At 40.7% G+C, this 20,488-nt stretch overlaps 1 protein-coding gene across 8 annotated transcripts; it reads right to left on the bottom strand.

Moving 5' to 3' along the window:
• Window positions 1–2,427: 2,427 nt before the first annotated feature.
• LOC118109545 (uncharacterized protein C11orf24) lies at window positions 2,428–15,003 on the bottom strand. 8 transcript variants are annotated; one of them, XM_035156747.2, is made up of 4 exons: window positions 14,938–15,001; window positions 13,262–13,300; window positions 10,381–10,565; window positions 2,428–6,981 (listed from the first exon to the last, which is right to left on the bottom strand). In XM_035156747.2, exons 3-4 carry the CDS (start codon window positions 10,541–10,543, stop codon window positions 6,107–6,109), a joined length of 1,038 nt encoding a protein of 345 aa, XP_035012638.2. In that variant the 5' UTR covers window positions 10,544–10,565; window positions 13,262–13,300; window positions 14,938–15,001; the 3' UTR covers window positions 2,428–6,106. The 8 variants fall into 8 exon arrangements, with proteins under 8 accessions (XP_035012638.2, XP_035012635.2, XP_035012639.2 ...); XM_035156744.2 differs by having other exon boundaries at window positions 10,381–10,693; window positions 14,938–14,974; XM_035156748.2 differs by lacking the exon at window positions 14,938–15,001 and adding an exon at window positions 13,741–14,898.
• Between the last annotated feature and the right edge of the window lie 5,485 nt (window positions 15,004–20,488).

Here is a 20,488-nt window from a genome sequence, read left to right as displayed (position 1 = left end):
TTCTCCTCCTCACCTTCAAGGCCCTTAACAATATGGCACCATTATATCTTAAAGAGCTGTTAGTACCTTATCAACCCACTAGAGCACTGCGCTCCCAGAATTCAGGCTTACTTGTCGTCCCTAAAGTCTCTAAAAGTAGAGTAGGAGCCAGAGCTTTCAGCTATCAAGCTCCTCTCCTGTGGAATCATCTCCCACTTTCAGTTCGGGAGGCAGACACCATCTGTACGTTTAAGAGTAGGCTTAAAACCTTCCTTTACGATAAAGCTTATAGTTAGAGCTGGTCCAGGCTTGTCCTAGACCTGCTCTTAGTTAAACTGCTATAGGTTTAGAAGGTCGGGGACACATGACACACAGAGCTTCTCTTTCCAGCTTCTCCTTCCTCTTCTCAATCTTTATCACATCAAAGTAATTCATATCCCATCAATACATGTTACTGACTTGACTTCTTCCCCGGAGTCCCTTTGCCTTATTGTCCGCAGACCCAGGGCCGCGGCTGTGGCCACATCATGGATTAGGAACTGTGGATCACGTATCAGAGGTCGTAATGGTGGATCCAGTATGGCGGATTCTGCATCGTGCTGGCTGATCGTGATAACAAAGGCAGATCCTTTATCGTGTTGGCATCAGATACTGGTAGTGGACCACGACCGAGGTGGCAGCTGATGATGGATCCTAATGGCGGCAGTGGACAATAACTGTGGACTATAGTGGCATCCGATCTTGATGGTGGATCATGATCTTGCTGGCTGCTGACCATGGACTATGATTGCAGCAGGACTGCTCGATACATAGTATTTCTCCTCAGACACTTGACCATTAATGACATTAATCCACCAAATCACTGACCTTCAGTTATACTTCAAAATGTTTACCCTTATCAATGCTGCTAAAACCTTTATCTTGATGTTCTCCTTTACACTTGACATCCATTGCACTTCTGTCCGTCCTGGGAGAGGGATCCCTCACATGTGGATCTCTCTGAGGTTTCTACGTTCTTTTTTCCCTGTTAAAAGGGTTTTTAAGTAGTTTTTCCTTACTCTTGTTGAGGGTTAAGGGCAGAGGATGTCACACCATGTTAAAGCCCTATGAGACAAATTGTGATTTGTGAATATGGGCTATACAAATAAAATTTGATTGATTGATTGAAAAGATGACGAACTGACAAAGAGAACACAAGGGAGGCAGGGTTGATTGAACACAGGTGAAACACATTAGGAACAGGTGCAGACAATCACAAGGGCGGGGAAACAGGACAAAGACAGGAAATAAAGCTGGGGACACCAAACACATAATGAAAAGTGTCCAAGAAAATCCCAAAACTGAGTAATGACATGTAGATCTTACACGTGGAAGACATTTCATGAACCCAAACACCTCCAAACAATTATCAAATGAATGAAACTTTAATTGAAATATCTCTTTTATCAACTGTATTTCAACACAAAAAGTGCAGGTGCAGTAGGGTTACATATCTACTAGAATCCTCTCTGTATTTCTGTTTGCCTTTTTTTGGCAAAAACTATAATAAAAACCACAGCCCCAAATGATAAGTCTGAGCGATAGCAGTATTTTGTAGTTTGACCTAATTTATGTAGTTCACGTGTTTGTCTCATATGGAAACGATTGAGCATTTAACAAAACATTTCATGTCATAAATTAGAGAATGTTTAAGGGCAATATTAAGTTATTGTGTCAGTTATGATATGATCTAGTCAAATACCTGAACATTGATGCTGTGAAATTATTGATAATGATGATACATAACCTCCCTCACTCCCCCAGAGCTTTAAGAGAATAAATCCTCTAGAAGAATATGTTCTGTATGTTGGTCTGCCACAACACATTTGAAAAAAAGTATTTTATACTGCAGATGACCTGCAATCACATGAATACATGCCTATATAGAGATGTATCAAGAATTGAATCGTGGACAGGTGAATCGTAATCGAATGGTGAGGCTAGTGAAGATTCACACCTCTAGTAGTAGTGTTGTAATTTTTACGTCTAAACAGATATTTCCTAACCATATGTACTCATTTCAAATACCACATGAATGTGGATAACCACATTCTGGATAAGTGTGGCAGCAGCCATCTTGTTCCAAATGAAAACTACCCACAATCCAAAGCAGTAAGAATCTGTGTAATTGTGAACTATCAGTTGTGTGAACAGAAAGAGGACTGAGGCCCTTTCAGAGCAAACGTGGCCCAGAGAGAGCACCAAGTCCTCCTTCAAATAAACTGACAATGTGAACGCAAAAAGAACTAAGTCCCTTTTATGTTGGTGCACTTGAGGACTGAGTTTGGGTCATTAAAAGGGCGAAAACACCCTCTGCTTCCATACTGATGGCCTCTTATGTTCTTGTAAAAAACCTCATGTAAAAGTGTGCCATAACATACAAGTTATGGCAGAGAAAGTTAAACATCATACAGGCCAAATATAATTTTTATTGCAATGTATATTACAGAAATACATTTAAAAAAAACTTAATTTAAGGACATCTGCTGCGTGAGTTTTTAGATCAATTAATGCATCTTCCTTTCAGTCAGATACAAAACCGACAATGGCTTTATGTTTCACTTGGCTTTGTCATACAGTAATGTGCTTCAGAAAATATTTGGCAAAGTAATAAAGGCATTTAATTCTGCAGCGTAGACACAGACTTCTGTGAAGTCACCAATGTTTTTCTGGTTAAAACACTGAGAAATTATTGCGGTTAATGACAGATTACGAAATCTGTCCATAATCATAATATCACATCATGTTCATAACTATAACAATTTCAACACATACAGAGAATAGGTTTATCATTATATGTGATGCAATTCAAACCTTCAGAAAATCATTATACAAGAGATTTTGTCACTGCAACAACAGGTCACTCTCACTGACATCTCTGCATTCACATTACATTCACATTTATAACGCTCGGTTACGTTGTAACCTTCTCTGAGTAAAGAGACCATCTCTCCACATACATATTACATATGTACGGGGAATGATCGCCCTGCTGTATCTAGATGCGTGGATACCTCTTTAAGACACACCGGCTTGTCTGGCCAGGCCCTACAATTTACCTATAAAAACACCTGTGGTGGCGTGGAACCAGTTGATAGTTTGATCGACATGTCTCCGAGCTGCCTATGAGTTGGAGAGATAGTCTCTTGTGGACTGAAACACTTAACCCACCCCTCCATCGGCATGGAACGAAAAGGGAAACAGCAATCAAGGCTACCTGGAGACAGACACCCAACTTAACGATAGGCAAGTGGACACAATGCTGTAAAGCACATGCTTTCACACTCACACACACGCTGTTTTCTGAAATTGCACACTTCCCCCTGACACAGGTGGAGATCAAACAATCAACTGTTTCCACGACAACACGTGATTTATAGGTTGTCTGTAGGCCGTGGCCGGGCAAGCCGCAGTGTCTTAAAGTAGTATCCACGCACCTTGACAGCAGGGGGATCATTCCCATTACATATGGAATATGTAACGGAGTGGAGAGATAGTCTCAAGAGAACTTCATAGTTATGAATTGAAAAATTAACTGATATCTTAAAATTGTTTTAACAGCAATCTATATCTTTAAAACTTATATGGAAGTCATCATTCTAAGGAAAACTCTTGTCCCAAGCAATATGTTAAAAGGTAAATGGGTGAATGGCTTCCTATTCATGTTGATCAGTGATATATAAACATCTTAAAAAAAAACATGAGAAAATGTAATAAGGTCAACATAAAGCTTTAGAAGCAATCTGAAAATCAACAACTTAACCAGATGTTGGTCATGAATAGGGACAGACAAATGGATTAATACACAAAACATACACTAAACAAGAACATAAACGCAATACTTTTGTTTTCGCTCCCATTTTTCATGATTTTAAAGTAAAGATGTAAGATTTCCTCTATGCAAACAAAAGGTTTATTTCCCTCAAATCTTCTCAAATTGTTAAAATCCATGTTAATGAGCACATTACCTTTGCTAAAATAATCCGTCCAGGTTTGAAAAACCAAGATAAAGATGACAAAGATGCAGATTATAATGCATGATTTTTGCGAGGAACACTATTGAAATCAACTCTCTGGTATGGTCCTGTTCCTGTGATTCAGTGCAAAGAAAACATTTGCAAAGAAAACAATATTTACAGAAAATGACTGAAATGTCATTCCATTAATGAAAGCTGTTGGACTTAAATGTAATTCAAATTAAATCATAAGATTTTTAAAGAAACAGTACAGTGTTTGGGAAATAGTCTTCTTAGCTGTTAACCACAGTTGGACAAGTTTCAGATACATGTAGCTGTTAACACTGGAGTTATTTCTGTCCAACAACAGCCAGGTAACACAATGTTGCTTCTCAAAATCCTACCTTCATAGTGCTGGAGCCTGGTTTTGAACAGTGTGTTAATTTTCAATAAAACTAACCAACTTAAGAGGATAGTTCATCCAAAAATTAAAATGCACTCATTATCTACTCACCGCTATGCCAATGGAGGGATGGGTGAAGTGTTTGAGTCCACAAAACCCTTCTGGAGTCTCAGGGGTAAACTTTGTTAGAGCAGAATCCAATACAATTGAAGTCAATGGTGAGTCCTTCTTCAAATGTAATAAAACAGAAAAAACACAACATGCCTCCATACTGCTCGTGTGGTCATTAACATCGTGTTAACCCCATAGGCATAGGGGTGAGTATGTGAATTTTCATTTCTGGGTGAACAATCCTTTTAATTAAACACCTTTGGAATTGTTAGTACTGGAGTTGTGTCACCGTTTGATTTTTGATGAAAAACCAGTCAAGGATGCAACAAGTTTTGAAAACAACTGAGGGATTTACTGCACTTCTGGTTTTGTAATGGCCAGATATTAGACATTACTGCTGCTCTGCCAGATGTGAGCTATTTTGAAATCATTCATGAAGTTTGTAAAAGGAAAGTTTAATTTATAAAAATAGGAGAGTTTTTTTGTTTGTGACCTTCATCTTTAACGTCATCACCAAGCAAAGCAGCTACTGACTTAAACCCAGTGAGCTAACAAAGCTCCAGTTGCTCATGCACACAGCAGAAAAACACCAAGCTAACAATTACTCACTGAAAGGCGATAACAACATTGTCAACTCGATGATTTGACTAACATGACATGGTGGTCTCTCTCTCTCTTTCTGGTCAACTGACTAAACCAGATGCCACACTGTATATACTTCTGGTCTGAAACACAAGCATCAGGCATTAACACACCAGGCCATATCAGGTCTGATCTCCTTCATAGAACAATTCTGCTACTCACTGGACTGGTATTTCATGCATTTGAAGGATAATTCAACTCTAATAAACATAGTACAACTTGAATCTTGTTTGTGCAATTTCACCAACTTTCTATCTATTCAAAGGTCAAAGTAGCTTCATTTAGAGAGGCTGTAAACAATTCATTCATTTCTCTAGCTCATCTAAACCACTTATAACTTGGATATTTAGAACATTAATACAGAGAAGAAAGTCACAATTGAGCTGAATTATCCTCAAAAGCTGTCATGTAACTGTGATCTGAAAGTTAAAAAATTTCCCAGAGCACACAATATTGATATTTCTAAATTCCACTGTGGCTCGAGGGTCTGCGTTTGCTGTTAAAAATAGCTTTTTAACGTGACTAAACCAATTGAAATGAACTGAAAATCACATCAGTGACACTTTTGTAATTTTTCCCCCAAACCCTGACATAAAAAAACCCCAGCTTGGATCCAACTACAGCTCGACTGACAAGCAATGTGAAGGAGATTATCTCCTGTGCTAAAGCCTGCATCCACTCATAGAACCTAGTAACCGAGTTACATACAGGTAACTAATCTTTTGGCTGCATAATAAATGGAAAGGCAAACTTTTTACATTGAAACAATCACAAAAAAGAGGCAAGACAACTAAGTATTTTGTGATGAACAAATCAGTAAAGGCTGCTTTAAAGTCAGTTAGCTATTTGATTTTGGTCCAGACAACTGAATCGCCATGTGAATTCACAACACTAGTGTTACCAGCCTGTCTGAAATGTTTGACTCCAGGTGCAAAAACAAACACCCTCCACAAGCTGTGCTTAGCTTATTCCACCCTCACACCCCAGAGTCTGAGTACATGCCATTTATCAGGTAATCCACCTGGGTGTAGTCCTTCCTCCTGTAGCTCTCGTAAGCCTGCGTGATGAACACAGCCACCGCGACCAAGAAAAAGAGCAGGCCAAAGAGCAAGACAGCAAACAAAGACGTTTTATCCACCAGCTGCCTGGTCAGAGCAGCCCCTGCTACTTCTGCCACAGCAACACTTGTTTCCGAGGTATCAGGATTATTGTGATTGGCAGGAGTAATAGCACTGTTAGCAGTTATGGTGTTAATTGTGGGCATTCCAGTATTTGGTTTTGGAACGGGTGCCGGTGATGTTGGAGGTGTCATTTTTGTACAGGCGGTTGTGGTAATAATAGTTGCACTCTGACTTGTATGTGTGGTTGTTGCAGACTTTGTTGCTGTAGGCCTCAATGTTGTTGTTGTTGTAGACTGTCTTGCTGTTGGTGTTGTAGATGCTGTTGTAGTAGACGTAGGCGTTGTTATGTCTGTAGAAGTCACAAGTACAATGGCTGTGTTTACGTTCCTCTCAGGCTGTGCACTGCCAGTGGTTGTAATGGATCCAGACTGAGCAGCCTGTGAGAGAGTGTCCATCTCTGGTAATGGAAGCTGGTGGGTTGGTAATACTGGCTGCTGATTGAATGGTGAGGTTGTGGAGGAATTGTTTCCTCCTGCAGATTGGTTGGGTAAAATTACGAAGGCTGTAGTGTTATTAGATTTTTGTCCGACAGAGGTTTGAGTGTTGGATGAAGATGGGTACTGGTCCCTTTCTGGCTCTGAGATAGAGGTCAATTTCTTCAGTAGTGGGGTGGTTTGTACATCACTGGTCTCCTGAGCTGCTACATTTTTCCTAACACCTCCATTGTCACCTGGGGAACCACAAAATTCATTAGTGACTTAACTCAAAGGGCAAAAAGAACTACAAAAAGATACTTGTTACCGACATTAATAACCGCAGCGCAATTTTCCAAACTAAATGTCTATCACACTGCAAATCAGCATATTCCTGAGGATGTTACTGGGTCACACAATGAGGTTAAACAATAAATCTATAAGAAGATTGTCTTATGTCAAAGTTTTGTTGAACTGTTTATCAGTTAATATTTTCAAGCCGTGAAAAAGATGAAATTAAAGCATTACCATGATAAAGATGTGTTTGAATTTATAACGACATTTCTCTTTTTTGGTCTAGTTTTTTGGGGTCTTTGATACGAGGAGAAGATGCCTTTTATAAATTGAATGGACAAATGTGTTAAAAAGTAGCTGGTTAAGCCCAGACATTCATATTCGACTAGAAACTGTGTAATTTATACCATGTTTTTAGCCTAAATGTCCTCTGATATCTTCCTACGAGGTGCATTCATGGACTGTCGGATGTGCTAACATCCACTAGCCTAGCCACTCCTGTGGACATTTAGGCTTAAAACACGGTGTAAATGACCTCGCTTCGAGTCGAATATGAATACCAGGGCTTGCGGACACTTGGATGACCCCACACGAGCAGTATGGAGTTATGTTTTTTTCTGTTTCATTACGTCTGCAAGAGGACTCACCATTGACTTCAATTGTATTAGATTCTGCTCTAACAAAGTTAGACCCCTGAGACTCAAAAGTGTTTTGTGGACTCAAACACTTCACCCACCCTTTCATCAGCATCATGGTGAGTAGATAATGAGTGAATTTTCATTGTGCTGTGAACTATCCCTTTAATATCCACAATCTTTTGAGTTGGACAATTAATTTATTAAAACATACAATTATAACAATGTAGGCTGTGGAGAAATATTAACACGACATGTGTTAGGTTTAGTTTATAATAAAATTCTGCAGATTCTTATACTAAAACTGACATTTAACTCACTTTGTAAGATCAGTGCTAAGAATATTCGTACTCTCGTCTCCATCTGTGGGTTCACTCCCTCCTCATAACTTTATTTCACAAATAGTGTTCTACAATCGACTATTCTGGGCTGCATGTACATGCCCAACACAAGGCTTTTTAAAGCATGGCCAGAATTAGCCTTGATTAGACCCCGCTGAATTGTGTTGGTGGAACGGCTTAAGCCTCAGGTGGAAGTTGAATCTAATTCAAGTTGGACCATTTCACTTAAAACAGAAGTAGTTTAGCCACTTTGATGGAATACCCACCAGGAGTCCACAAACAGAAACCAGCATACTGTGTGGCATATAAACACCTTATCTTGTTTCCTTAAGTTTCTTTATTTTCCGAATACCAAAGTGTCCTTGGGCAAGATACTGAATAGGGCTGCACGATATTAGGAAAATATGACGATATGACTTGCGATAAATAAACTAATGCTTAAGTATACAGTGTTAAAGTAAACTTTCTGCTTACATGAACCCTATACAGTAAGTTGTCTATGCAGACACTGTCTTTTTTTTTTATGCATAATTTCCATTTCAACAACATGGCTTTATTGAAAGAATTCCACCTGGCTACGGACACAGGGAGCACAGACAGCTCCACAGCCCAAGAAAGAAGGCGCACAGCCAGGCCACAGTGCCACCAGGTCCGGGTCAGACACCCAGGAAGCCATGCACAGCTCCACTAAGCCCGCTTACAGTGATTATTTGGGGTCATTTCATAAACATGGTGGCTTTGGCACAGGGGTTAGTGCGATCGTCCTCCAACAAGAATTTCGGCAGTTCAATCCCAGTCTTCCCCATTCATTCAAGTGTAACCTCCTCCTTTCTCCACCAACATGAGTTGAATAAATTGCTAAAAGAATGAGAGTGTGAAGAGTGCAGGAGGCAGGTGGTGCTCAGTTAGTTTACTGTAACATTAGCATTTGTGCCAGCTACAAAATGTTCCCTCAGGTCACACACTCATTAATGTAGGGAAGAGTAGAAAGGTTGCAAGAGTGGTACCTGAACAGGGAGTGAGACAAAGATGGCAGGTTGACAATTACCACCTCAACTTTCCTGTAGTCTGAAGAGCACTCTTGTCAGTGCCAAGTGCAAATGTTTATATCAGCAGTTTTGCTAAAGAGTAGCCCTCCTGCCATCTGCAACTACAGCAGAGCCATTTGAGGGTCTGGAGGGAAACATCCAAAGTATTTAGCCAAAACTGAAAAATATTAGTGGACATCCGCAGACCACTTTAACCTTGACAAGACTTTAACCTTCTTTTCCATCCAGGGAAGTGCTCTCCCACCCATGACCTTACTATCACCATCGACAACTCTGTGGTAGCCCCCCACCCAGACCGAAAGGAACCTGGGTGTGACACTCGACAGCCAACTCTGCCTTACCGCCAATATTGCTGCAACAACCCGATCGTGTAGATACATGCTGCACAACATCACTGGAAGACGAATTCTCACTCAGAAGGCGGCACAGGTTCTGGTCCAGGCTCTTCTCTCGCCTAGACTACTGCAACTCCCTACTGGCTTGTCTGCTTGCTAGTGCCATCCGACCTCTGCAGCTCATAGAGAATTCAGCAGCTCGACTGGTCTTCAGTTCTCTCACACTACTACGCTCCTCCACGTGCAAAATCGGATCGGGCCCAGTCTACATCCAGGACATGGTTCCCTAACCTTACACGCCAGCACTTTGTAGTTTGGCTTTTTGAAGCTAATGTACTTACATGGTTCTTGCTATCCTGTGTTTGTAACCTCATGGTTGAATGCACTTATTGAAAGTCGCTTTGTATAAAAGCGTCAGCTAAATGATAAGTAATAATGTTATACTAGGTTGAGTGTGATGAGTCTCAATCAGCACGTGTGAAAATTAGGTTGCCCTGCAGGATTGGTGCTTTGATAGGCGGCCCATGGTTGATTAACTTTTTTTGTCATAAAATAAGTCCTTAATGGTTGACTATTGGTCAGCATTGACCTGGCAAGGTTCAGGATGATTTCAAACTGTAGATGGCACGTTGCGTTTTTACCCCATGAAATGCCGAATTTTATAAATTTGGGAAGAAATGCTGATGTATTTCATCAGAGGATAGTCATGTAATTTGGTTTACAGCTCAATTAAGTCAGAACATCTATGAGATACTACTTTATTGTGGTGGTGGTGATACTGTATATGGTAAAGCCCAGCACTTATACAATTAAATATAATGTAACACCTACAGGGATGCAGCTTAAATACTGAAATATACCTACAGATTTTTAAACAGTCTGACACGTCTGCTTTGGAATGAAAAATAGTTGCATCTTTGAATGTTTGAAATAACTCGGGCATTTTCTGACATTTTCAGACACATTATATAACCAAAGCTTCTTATCCAAGCTCATACTTACATGCAGTGGAGCAGTTTGCTTGTGTTGTGTTGAGCTGCGTCAGGGGTTTGGCTGGAACTGCAACATTTTTGGGTAGTCTTGAGGAGGAGGAGACGAGCAGCAGGCAGAGGAGGTGAAGACACACCAGAGAATTCAACTGGAATGCCAGGGGATACAGGGACATGGTGGACAGGGAGGGAATGAGACTGAGACACACACACACACACACACACACACACAGACACACACACACACACACACACAAAAGTAATTCTCAGCTGAAATGGGAGGATGGAGACCAGGAGAAGGTGAAATCATCATCCATACTCTGGACCTAAAATAGACATCAACACCAACACAAGCACGTGTCAACAGCAGCAATTTAAGCTATGTAAGAGGTATGTTTTAAAGTAGATTTCACATGTCAAAAATCACTAGGGTAAATTTTTCCTACAAGCACCAACCCACTTACTAGTCCACAATGTCCGAGCCTTAGCCTTGTAAATTTGATTTCATCTATTTGATGTTTTATTGACAGGTTAAACTGATGCTTGGATGTTATATAGCTTTCTTCCAATTTGAGCTATGTAAGAGGTATGTTATAAAGTAGATTTCACATGTGGTCAAAAATCTCCAGGGTAGACATACATTTAAAAAAAATTAAGAAAATCTGAGAAATCGTCGGTTGATTAAAGAGAGATGAATAGCACTTGCATTACAGAAATTACTAAAAACGAATTATGGTCAAATCCAAACTTGCTTTCTGATGAGCACTTGAGCTGTTTCCATTCTCAGATGACTGAACCCGGCTCATCAATAAGAATATCGACCATGTCTTCTTTAAAAATCACGTGTGCCAACTTTAACAAGCAGTGACAGGAGGATACATGAAAGCTTAAAACATCCAATAAAAGCATGTGCGCTAACTTTGCTCACAAAAACAGAGCATGAGCTTCCACCTCGTTGATGTGAGAGATGACAAGAGTGGTGATGTGTTTGGTGTGTGCATTGTCTAAAACAAAAGCACTTTGCGTTAAACTGGCTGTGTGTTTATTCCTCATAATTTTTCTCCAGGGTCTCCTATGAAAGATGGTCATGTGTTTGTCAAGCCTGTTACTAAGTATGCAGCGTCTATCTGTGTTCTATCACCAGATAACATGGGTCTTTCCTTGAACAACATCAGGGGCCTGTACTAAGAAGCAAGCTCAACATATCCCGGATATCTTGCCGTAATCTGGCACTAAGTCAACCCTGGCTTTCATACTCTAGATCATAGGTCACTAACAGGCGGACCGCGGTCCAAGTCCGGACCCAGAAGCCGTCCCGAACGGACCCGGACCTACAGCCAAAACAGAAGGTTATGATTTAAAACCTGACGGGGCGCTTCTATTTGTAACCGGCGCAGCTTTTGTAGTCTTTACGGTAGTGGTTTAGCGGATGAGGAAACGCACAGACCAATTGCATGCGAGTTAAGCCATCCCACGTGATACTACTCAGCCAATCAAGTCTGTGCATTCCAGGCGGTAAACATTGCGACTCTACAGTGCAGACAGATGAGAGTTAGAGGCAAGTTACACATGAAAAGACGGTAGAAAGAAAAAGAAAGATAGCGATACAGGTAGAGAAAACAAAAGGAGAGATACAGAGGAGTGAGAGGGAGAAAGTTGAGAAACAGAGGAGTGAGAGGGAGAAAGTTGAGAAACAGAGGAGTGAGAGGGAGAAAGTTGAGAAACAGAGGAGTGAGACGGAGAAAGGGAGAGAAACAGAGGAGTGAGCCGGACAAAGGGAGAGAAACAGAGGAGTGAGCCGGAGAAAGGGAGAGAAACAGAGGAGTGAGCCGGAGAAAGGGAGAGAAACAGAGGAGTGAGACGGAGAAAGGGAGAGAAACAGACGAACAAAGTGGGGGAGTGGGATATAAGAGGGGAAGAAAGTGATTCTAAAACTGTTCAATTGTTAAGATGTGTTGAGATTTATTATCTGTAAAATTGGTTGAGACTTTTGAGTCAAGATGTGAAACAGAAAAAGGGAAATTCAAGCTTTTGCTCCCTTCATTTTATTTTTCTGAAGTTAAGCCCTTTATTTGAACATGCACAATTTTCACATTTAATTTATTTTCTCTTATTTTGAAATGCAGCCCTACTTTTATTTAGTTAATGAGAGAACATTATACATATCTGCAATCATACATATATGTTCAGTTCTATGTTACGTGACAATAAATATTGTCAAAAAGTTTTTGAATCGTACTGAATTCATTTGATTTGACAGTCAGGTATTTAGTACATGCAGATGTTGATACAACTACTAGGCTACTTCAATATATATCACACTAAATAGTTAGACATTATGATCTTCCGGACCTTTGCTTCAAGAAATTTTCTCTAACTGGACCTCTTTAAATTTTAGTTGAATACCCCTGCTCTAGATATTAGCGTATGTACATAAAAGGGCGGGGTTTATGACAAATTAGAGACAAGACAAGTGTAATGGCAGCAGAGCCGCATATTTCACAACGAGGATCAAACTATTATGTTAGAAAAATACGAGGGGTACAAACACATTATCCACACTAAAAGAAACACAGTTGCAGCTGTAAAATGCAGGAAGGACAGCTGGCAAAAAAATCACTGATTGTGTGAATGCGTATAAGTCAATTATTTATAGTAAAACTGTCCAATCGGCAAGAGTAGATCTGACTACCCTAGTTTGTTTTACCATTGCATTAATGTGCAATTTACATGTATTCTCATTGTGAGTTGAATCATAGTTTAAGCACACACCTCGCAGGGGGACACATATAGCAAACTATGCAACACTACAACAATCCGTTTTAACATGAAATACACAATCATTGAATACACTCAGCCAGACTTGTCATAGTTATACAGGGGACTTTATTTACCCTTTCGACTGACACAGCTCCAACAAAGCACGTAGTCATCTGACAGAAGAGAAGAAACACACAACACATTGTTCGACAATGAAGACCTTAAGTCAGTTTTCCATATTTGCTATATCACATGCGTCATGTTGACAACACACTCTATACAGTACCGACAGATCATCTGTTGATTACACAAAGATAAACAACACTTGCATTACAGAAACTACGAAAAACAAACACACCCATTTTCTGATGAGCGTTTGGGTTGTTTTCATTCTCCGATGACTGACATCGTCGAGAACATCGAGTACACCTCTTACAATCACGACTGCTGACTTTAACCAGCAGCGAGGAGGACACGTGAAGCTTTACACGTCCAATAAAAGCACGTTCACCAACTTTACTCAAAAAAACACCGCATGAGCTTCCACCTCGTTGGTGTGAGGGATGTTTTCATATGACACGTGTTTGGTGTGTGTGTGCATTGTAATGATCACCTGCGTCAAACGAAAGCACTTTGCGTGGAGCTGGCCACCCGTGTGTATTCTTCATAACTCCGTGTGTCTCCTATGAACGATGAGCATCAGTTTGTAAAGCCTGATATAAAGTATTAAGTTTAATCTGTATTCGGACTATCACCAGATAGCATGGGCGTTTCCTTTAACAACATCTGGTGTTATACAGCCGACAGAGTAAAATACGCCTCATTTAGGTGACCCGAACATCTCAGCGGCGGCGTCATACTTCCAGAAGCTAATACTGCTTCGCCATGTCGTTTAGATCCCGTTAAAGTTGTTTATATTATATTTATTTTTTGACCTATATGATGTATATTGTTGTCTCAACGTGATGTTGACACGGACATATTACATTAACTCGTGATGTTTTGTTTTTTTTATGTTTATTTCAACGAGACCTTCAGTAGACACATGCGCTTTGAGAAAAGGACGAATCTGCGACCGAGTCTGCAACCGAGTCTGCCAAATCTGGACTAAAGACAACATATCACCAGTTGCCATGATCCCCAGTTAAACTGGAACACCGACAGTTCAGAGAACATGACTCACTATACCCATATCACGTAGTCAGACATTATTTTACTTATTCCAATAATTAATCCCGAAAAAATATAGAAACAGACAGGCAACGAGCAGAGTGAATAATATAGAAGCTTCATGTCAGTGATGTGTTGTGACTTGTGAGCACAACACCCGACTTCATATACAGTCAATGAGCTCACATTATGTCAGAGTCAATACTTGTCAATAACAGCTTGTTTTAAGAGAGAATGGAAGTACAGCTTACTGCAACACTACACCAACAGAAAACTTTGAAATATCAAAGTCAGCTAAATGAGTTCATATTTATAATCCTCACGTTCACCTACATGAGTGGCGAATAAAGAACCAACATGTTACAAGTTACACAACAATAGTTAACCAGCTAAGTCAACAGCGACTGAGACATGTTCAACACCACAAAAGCTCGTTGACATACCAGTAAACTGGGTGGTGTGTACTGAGTTGGCGTTAAATGCTGAACACACGTCTTTCCCTTTACAGAGAGCCCAGTTAAGATACACACATAAACATAACTAATGCAACCAAGCCATTTTCTTTCAGGGCGCTTTAGCCGGGTGATTGAATGGACCCGCTGAAATGCTAGCTACAACCAACGGAATTTGGGGAGCTTACCATCCGTCCGCTGTCATATGTTTATAAATCACAAGTCTTCTTCTTCTTCTTCTTCTTCTTCTTCCCGGCAGACTAGGCACTATTTGGTGCATTGCTGCCTCCCACTGGTAGGGAATTATCACTGCAGATTATGCCCTCAGTTTATATCTTGCGATATAAATTTGTAGTTTTAAGGAAGTGCAAGACTTCTCCAGCTCTCTTACAGCTCAATTAAGTTGGAACATCTATGAGATACTACTTTATTGTGGTGGTGGTGGTGGTGGTGATACTGTATATGGTAAAGCCCAGCACTTATATAATGAAATATAATGTAACACACCTACAAGGATGCAGCTTAAATACTGAAATATACCTACAGATTTTTAAACAATCTGACAACGTCTGCTTTGGAACGAAAAATAGTTGCATCTTTGAATGTTTGAAGTAACTCGGGCATTTTCTGACATTTTCAGACACATTATATAACCAAAGCTTCTTATCCAAGCTCATACTTACATGCAGTGGAGCAGTTTACTTGTGTTGTGTTGAGCTGCGTCAGGGGTTTGGCTGGAACTGCAACTTTTTGGGTAGTCTTGAGGAGGAGGAGACGAGCAGCAGGCAGAGGAGGTGAAGACACACCAGAGAATTCAACTGGAATGCCAGGGGATACAGGGACATGGTGGACAGGGGATGAGACAGACACACACACACACACACACACACACACACACACACACACACACACACACACACACACACACACAAAAGTAATTCTCAGCTGAAATGGGAGGATGGAGACCAGGAGAAGGTGAAAGCATCATCCATACTCTGGACCTAAAATAGACATCAACAACAACGCAAGCACGTGCCAACAGCAGCAATTTGAGCTATGTAAGAGGAATGTTTTAAAGTAGATTTCACATGTTGTCAGAAATCACTAGGGTAGACATATATTTACAAAAAATGAGAAATCACCGGTTGATTAAAGAGAGATGAATAGCACTTGCATTACAGAAATTACTAAAAACTAATTATAGTCAAATCCAAACTGTTTTCTGATGAGCATTTGAGCTGTTTCCATTCTCAGATGACTGAAACCTGCTCATTAAGAACATCGACCATGTCTTCTTTTAAAATCATGTGTGCCAACTTTAACAAGCAGTGACAGGAGGATACATGAAAGCTTAAAACATCCAATAAAAGCACGTTCGCTAACTTGAAAGTTAAACCCCCTAAAGAAATTTACCTTTGCCATCTTCAAAACCCTACCAAAGCGACTTAAAATGGGGAAATGATCACTCCCCATTGTGTTCCCATCCATATCGTCCCATTTCCCACATTAGCTAATTCAGCTGAGGCAAAAGTTAAATCTAGGCATGATACAATACAATTTACAACATGAAATCTCATCGGCCTTCCATCCATTCCTTCAGCATGACAAGTAAATGCTTATCTAAGAAATCTTCTAAAAATGATCCATTCATGTCTTTACATTTGCTGCCCCATAAAGGATTATGAGCATTAAAATCTCCTGACCTCACCACTGGAGACTGCACTTGAGCCATTATTTCATCAAATTTTTCCAAATCCAACTGGAGACAAGGGTTGTAATAATTTATTACTGAAAATCTTCCTGTTGAGCTCCATATTTCTATCACAACACACTCAAGCTCTGATAGCACATTTACCCTCCTGTATTTAATTCCCTCCCTTACAAATACTGCACATCCTCCCCCTGAAATATAAAAATCTTTGCGCAGACAAACATATCCCAGTAATACAAAATTAAGATTAGTTTTCAGCCACGTCTCTTGTACACATATTAACCCTGGTTTTTCTTTAAAGGCATCTACACATTTTTTTAACTCTTGCCCATTGGCCATCAGACTCCTGGCCTTCCACTCGAGGGTATAAAACATAATCAGTCTAAGTATCATCCTCTTCCTCTGTTTGGCCTCCACTTGTTTTAACCTTTCCTGATCTAGAAAACACTCAGCAGTTTTCACCATATTTCTAACCACATCTGAATATTTTTTTGTCTGCTTCATGTCACACAATACCTCAACAATAAAGGTCAGGAAATTAAACTTGTTTACTGCATTGAGTCTTCTGTTACACGTGTTACTGGAGGGGAGCCTCCCCCTTCATTCCTCCTCATTTCCTCTACTTCACCACATTTAGTAACTTTTTTAACAGCCTCAGCATATCTAGTCCCTTTATTCATTTCTCTGTACTGCTGCACCCTCATTGCATGCGTATACTGCTCGCATTCACGACTCCCAGCAATATGTCCTCCACCACAACCGCCACACTTGAGCACCTTTTCCCTACAATCAAAAACCTGATGTTCACCCCCACATTTACCACATTTTCTAATTCCTTGACATGCAGCTGCAACATGACCATATCTTTGGCATTTAAAACATCGCAGGGGCGGCTTGGGTGAACTTTAAAGGACAACATCCCAGAAACACTCGTTCTGGGAGAGCTTTTTCCCGAAAAGTTAACACCAGTACTGTTGAGTCATGCTTAGCTCCGTCACGAAAAACTTTTCATCCTCTATGCCCCTGACCAGCTCATCCATAGAGATTTCAAGTGAGACCCCATAAATCACACCTTTCGTACAATCCTTACTACCTGGAACAAATCCTTCCACTCGCCTCTTCCCTATCGCTTCCAGTGAAACAGCCTTGGCCAACTGAGTAGCAGACTTGCAAAACACGAGTAGTTTCCCATCTGCAAGAATCCTTGCATTCAGAATCTCACCCAGCTCTTCCTGCAATGCCCTGGCAAGCTGTATAGGGGTGAGTGAACAAAATTCTGCCTCTCCTTCCTGAAATCTAAAGATCACTTTAAATTCTTCTGACTGGCTGCTACTATCCATTCTCATTGCTTTTGTCGTTTCCCGCTGAACTTCCTCTCCTTCTGACTCCTGTGATGAGAGAGAGAGAGAGAGAGAGAGAGAGAGAGAGAGAGAGAGAGAGAGAGAGAGAGAGAGGAGAGAGGGTCAACTGAAGTGTATTAAAAAGGTAACAGAGTCTTTTACAATCATAAAAAAGCATTAAAAACTGTTTCTGCTTCTCCACAAAATGGACAATTGCATGTGACTGTTGGGTTGATGATAGAAATAAAATTGTTAACCGCGATGGCAAAAATCCTCCATTGCAGGTCACCAGTCCTTTTCTTCAAAGGTGGTTTGTATAAAACCCTCCATACTGGTTTGACATTGCTGTCTACATCCAGTCCTCACATCCAGTTTACTTTTGTTCAGGGTTAAAACACAACATTCATACATGGCTCTCCCTTTGGCTGTGTACAGGTCTACCTGTTTCCAGTCTGTTTTATTTAAAAAAGGTCCTGTGAGCCCGTCCAGATTTGGAGTAAAACCCAACTCTGGAAAAGGGTCGCTGTCGTGAGGGGTTTCTGTTCCAGCACATCTTTACCTCCTCATCTGTGAGTCTCTTAATCCACAAGTTAAAAATGTTCTCTGTCTGTCGCATGGACCTCTGTCCGATGAGAGAAGCCACAGCCGGGATGTCGGTTAGACCAGGACCTGCTGCATCGACTATTTTCCCCAGAGTTACAGCTCCGGTGGTGCACAGCATGCTGGTGAGGCCTGGTGTTGAGCTGCTCTGGACATCCAGCCTGGCTCCATTGATTAGAGGCTCTTCCATTAGCCAGTGCAGAGAGTTTGCAGGTTCCAGTCTTTTCCATTTAAAAAGGTTCCATGTCTTAAAAAGTGACTGATAAAAAGGAGATAATCTGTACAGTTTTAGAAGCTTAAAATCCATTAAGAACAGTGCCATGTCTAAACCCAGACCAGTTGTCTCCCTCAGTATGCTGCTTGTCCAGTGTTGTGCATGAACGAGTTCAAAAGAACGCGTTCATTGAACACGTTCATTTTTATGAGAACAATGAACTGAACGCAACTTAATGACAAATAATGAATTTGAACGGTGAACACGTTCATATTATCTGAGGTCTAGCTAAAACGTTATGGAATGTTTTCCTTCTCCTGAGGAGAGACGCTGTCTAAATCGAATGCTTGCACCATGTCGTTGCTCAGTGCCCATCAAATTTTCGCGATGTAGCCTAACCTAAACCAACTAACTCGACTTCGCACTACGTTACCCATGATTCATCGCACACACATGTAGTCCAAACAAGCAACGTAGTCCAAGACAACAGCTCTCGGTCGATGGTCTCATATAAAAATGGCAAGTGAAAGCAGAGACGCAGACTCAGCGACTACATCCGATGCACCTTATTATTATTTGCGAGATTTTTACACACTGTCTGATAAAGATTCCAACAGTAAAAATCTCACCTTCTGTGCAAATTGTGTCCTCCTGCGCTGAAAAAGCAAGTCCGGACGTCAGCCTCATCCGCATCTAATTTAAAACGGCATGTGGAGCTGAAGCATCCAGCTAGCCTAAAAAGTTATCTCCAAGTAATTGAAAGTCAAAAAAAGACCAAGACCCCCTGCCAACAGCAGACTAGTGAATGGTTTGCAACCAGGCAGACGTGTGCCTTCAAGAAGGCAGGTTCAGGGACTGTTAAATAAAGAATTCAGTGAGGTTATCAGTAACCTTAAAGCTGAACTTGCTGATATTGACCATGTTTGCACAACAGCAGATTGTTGGTCAGCTGTGAACAAAGGATTTATGGGCATTACCTTTCATTGGCTGGACAAAAATGATATATCACAGAGAAAGTCAGCAGTCCTTGCATGCCGCCGTGTCAGAGGAGCACACACATATGATGTGCTGGCAAAAGTGTTGGCAGATATGTATAAGGAGTTTAAAATTCAAAACAAAATTGATACATATGAAGTACAGTTTAAGGCAAGGGGTAGTGATGGATAAAGCTTTCTTTAAAAAACAAGTTTTTCTTGTTTTTCTAACAAGTCTTTCATTCTCACTTTCCACCTTAAAACTATGAAATGAACTGAACTATGAACTAGTTCAGAATTTAAATGGTGAACTATGAACGTGAACTATTCATGTTTACTTGTATGAACTGAACTTTGAACTAGTTCATGAGAGGTGTGAACTTGCACAACACTGTGCTTGTCACTTGTCTCCAAACAACACCCTGTGGATCTGTGAGATATTTTTGGATGAACTGTATTCTAAAAGTGGATATTCTGCTTTGTATGTGCACCAGACCTTGCCCCCCCTCCTCCTTTGGTAAAAACAATACACACTGGGGCACCCAGTGTAATCTGTCCCAAAAGAAGTCTGTTAAAATGGCTTGTAGCTTTTGTGTTAATCCTTTTGGTGGTTCCATGCAGGCAAGCCAATGCCACAGAGCAGAAGCTACCAGGTTATTCATTATTAATGTTCTGCCTCTGTACGATAATTGTGGCTTCAGCCATTTCCATTTGTTGAGTCTTCCGTGTATGTTTTCAGCCACCCCCTCCCAGTTCTTCTGAACTATGGTCTCATTGCCAATATATACTCCCAGGTATTTGAGACCGTCTCTTTTCCACATCAACCCCCGGCAGACTGGGTAGACCCCCCTCCCAACTTCCAACTGCCAGCGCTTCACTTTTTCCCAGTTTACTCTGGCA

The sequence above is a fragment of the Hippoglossus stenolepis genome, chromosome 5 (assembly GCF_022539355.2).
Source record: "Hippoglossus stenolepis isolate QCI-W04-F060 chromosome 5, HSTE1.2, whole genome shotgun sequence".
In the NCBI taxonomy this organism is placed as follows: domain Eukaryota; kingdom Metazoa; phylum Chordata; class Actinopteri; order Pleuronectiformes; family Pleuronectidae; genus Hippoglossus; species Hippoglossus stenolepis.
The sequence above is the reverse complement of the archived record's forward strand: the minus strand, read 5'-3'. Positions and strand labels throughout refer to the sequence as shown.

Excerpts from the sequence above, each read along its gene's own strand:
- LOC118109545 (XM_035156740.2), bottom strand. Across the intron at positions 6,982-10,380 it reads AGCAAACTGCTCCACTGCAT|GTGACAATGGAGGTGTTAGG; the intron begins GTAAGTATGAGC and ends GTGGTTCCCCAG.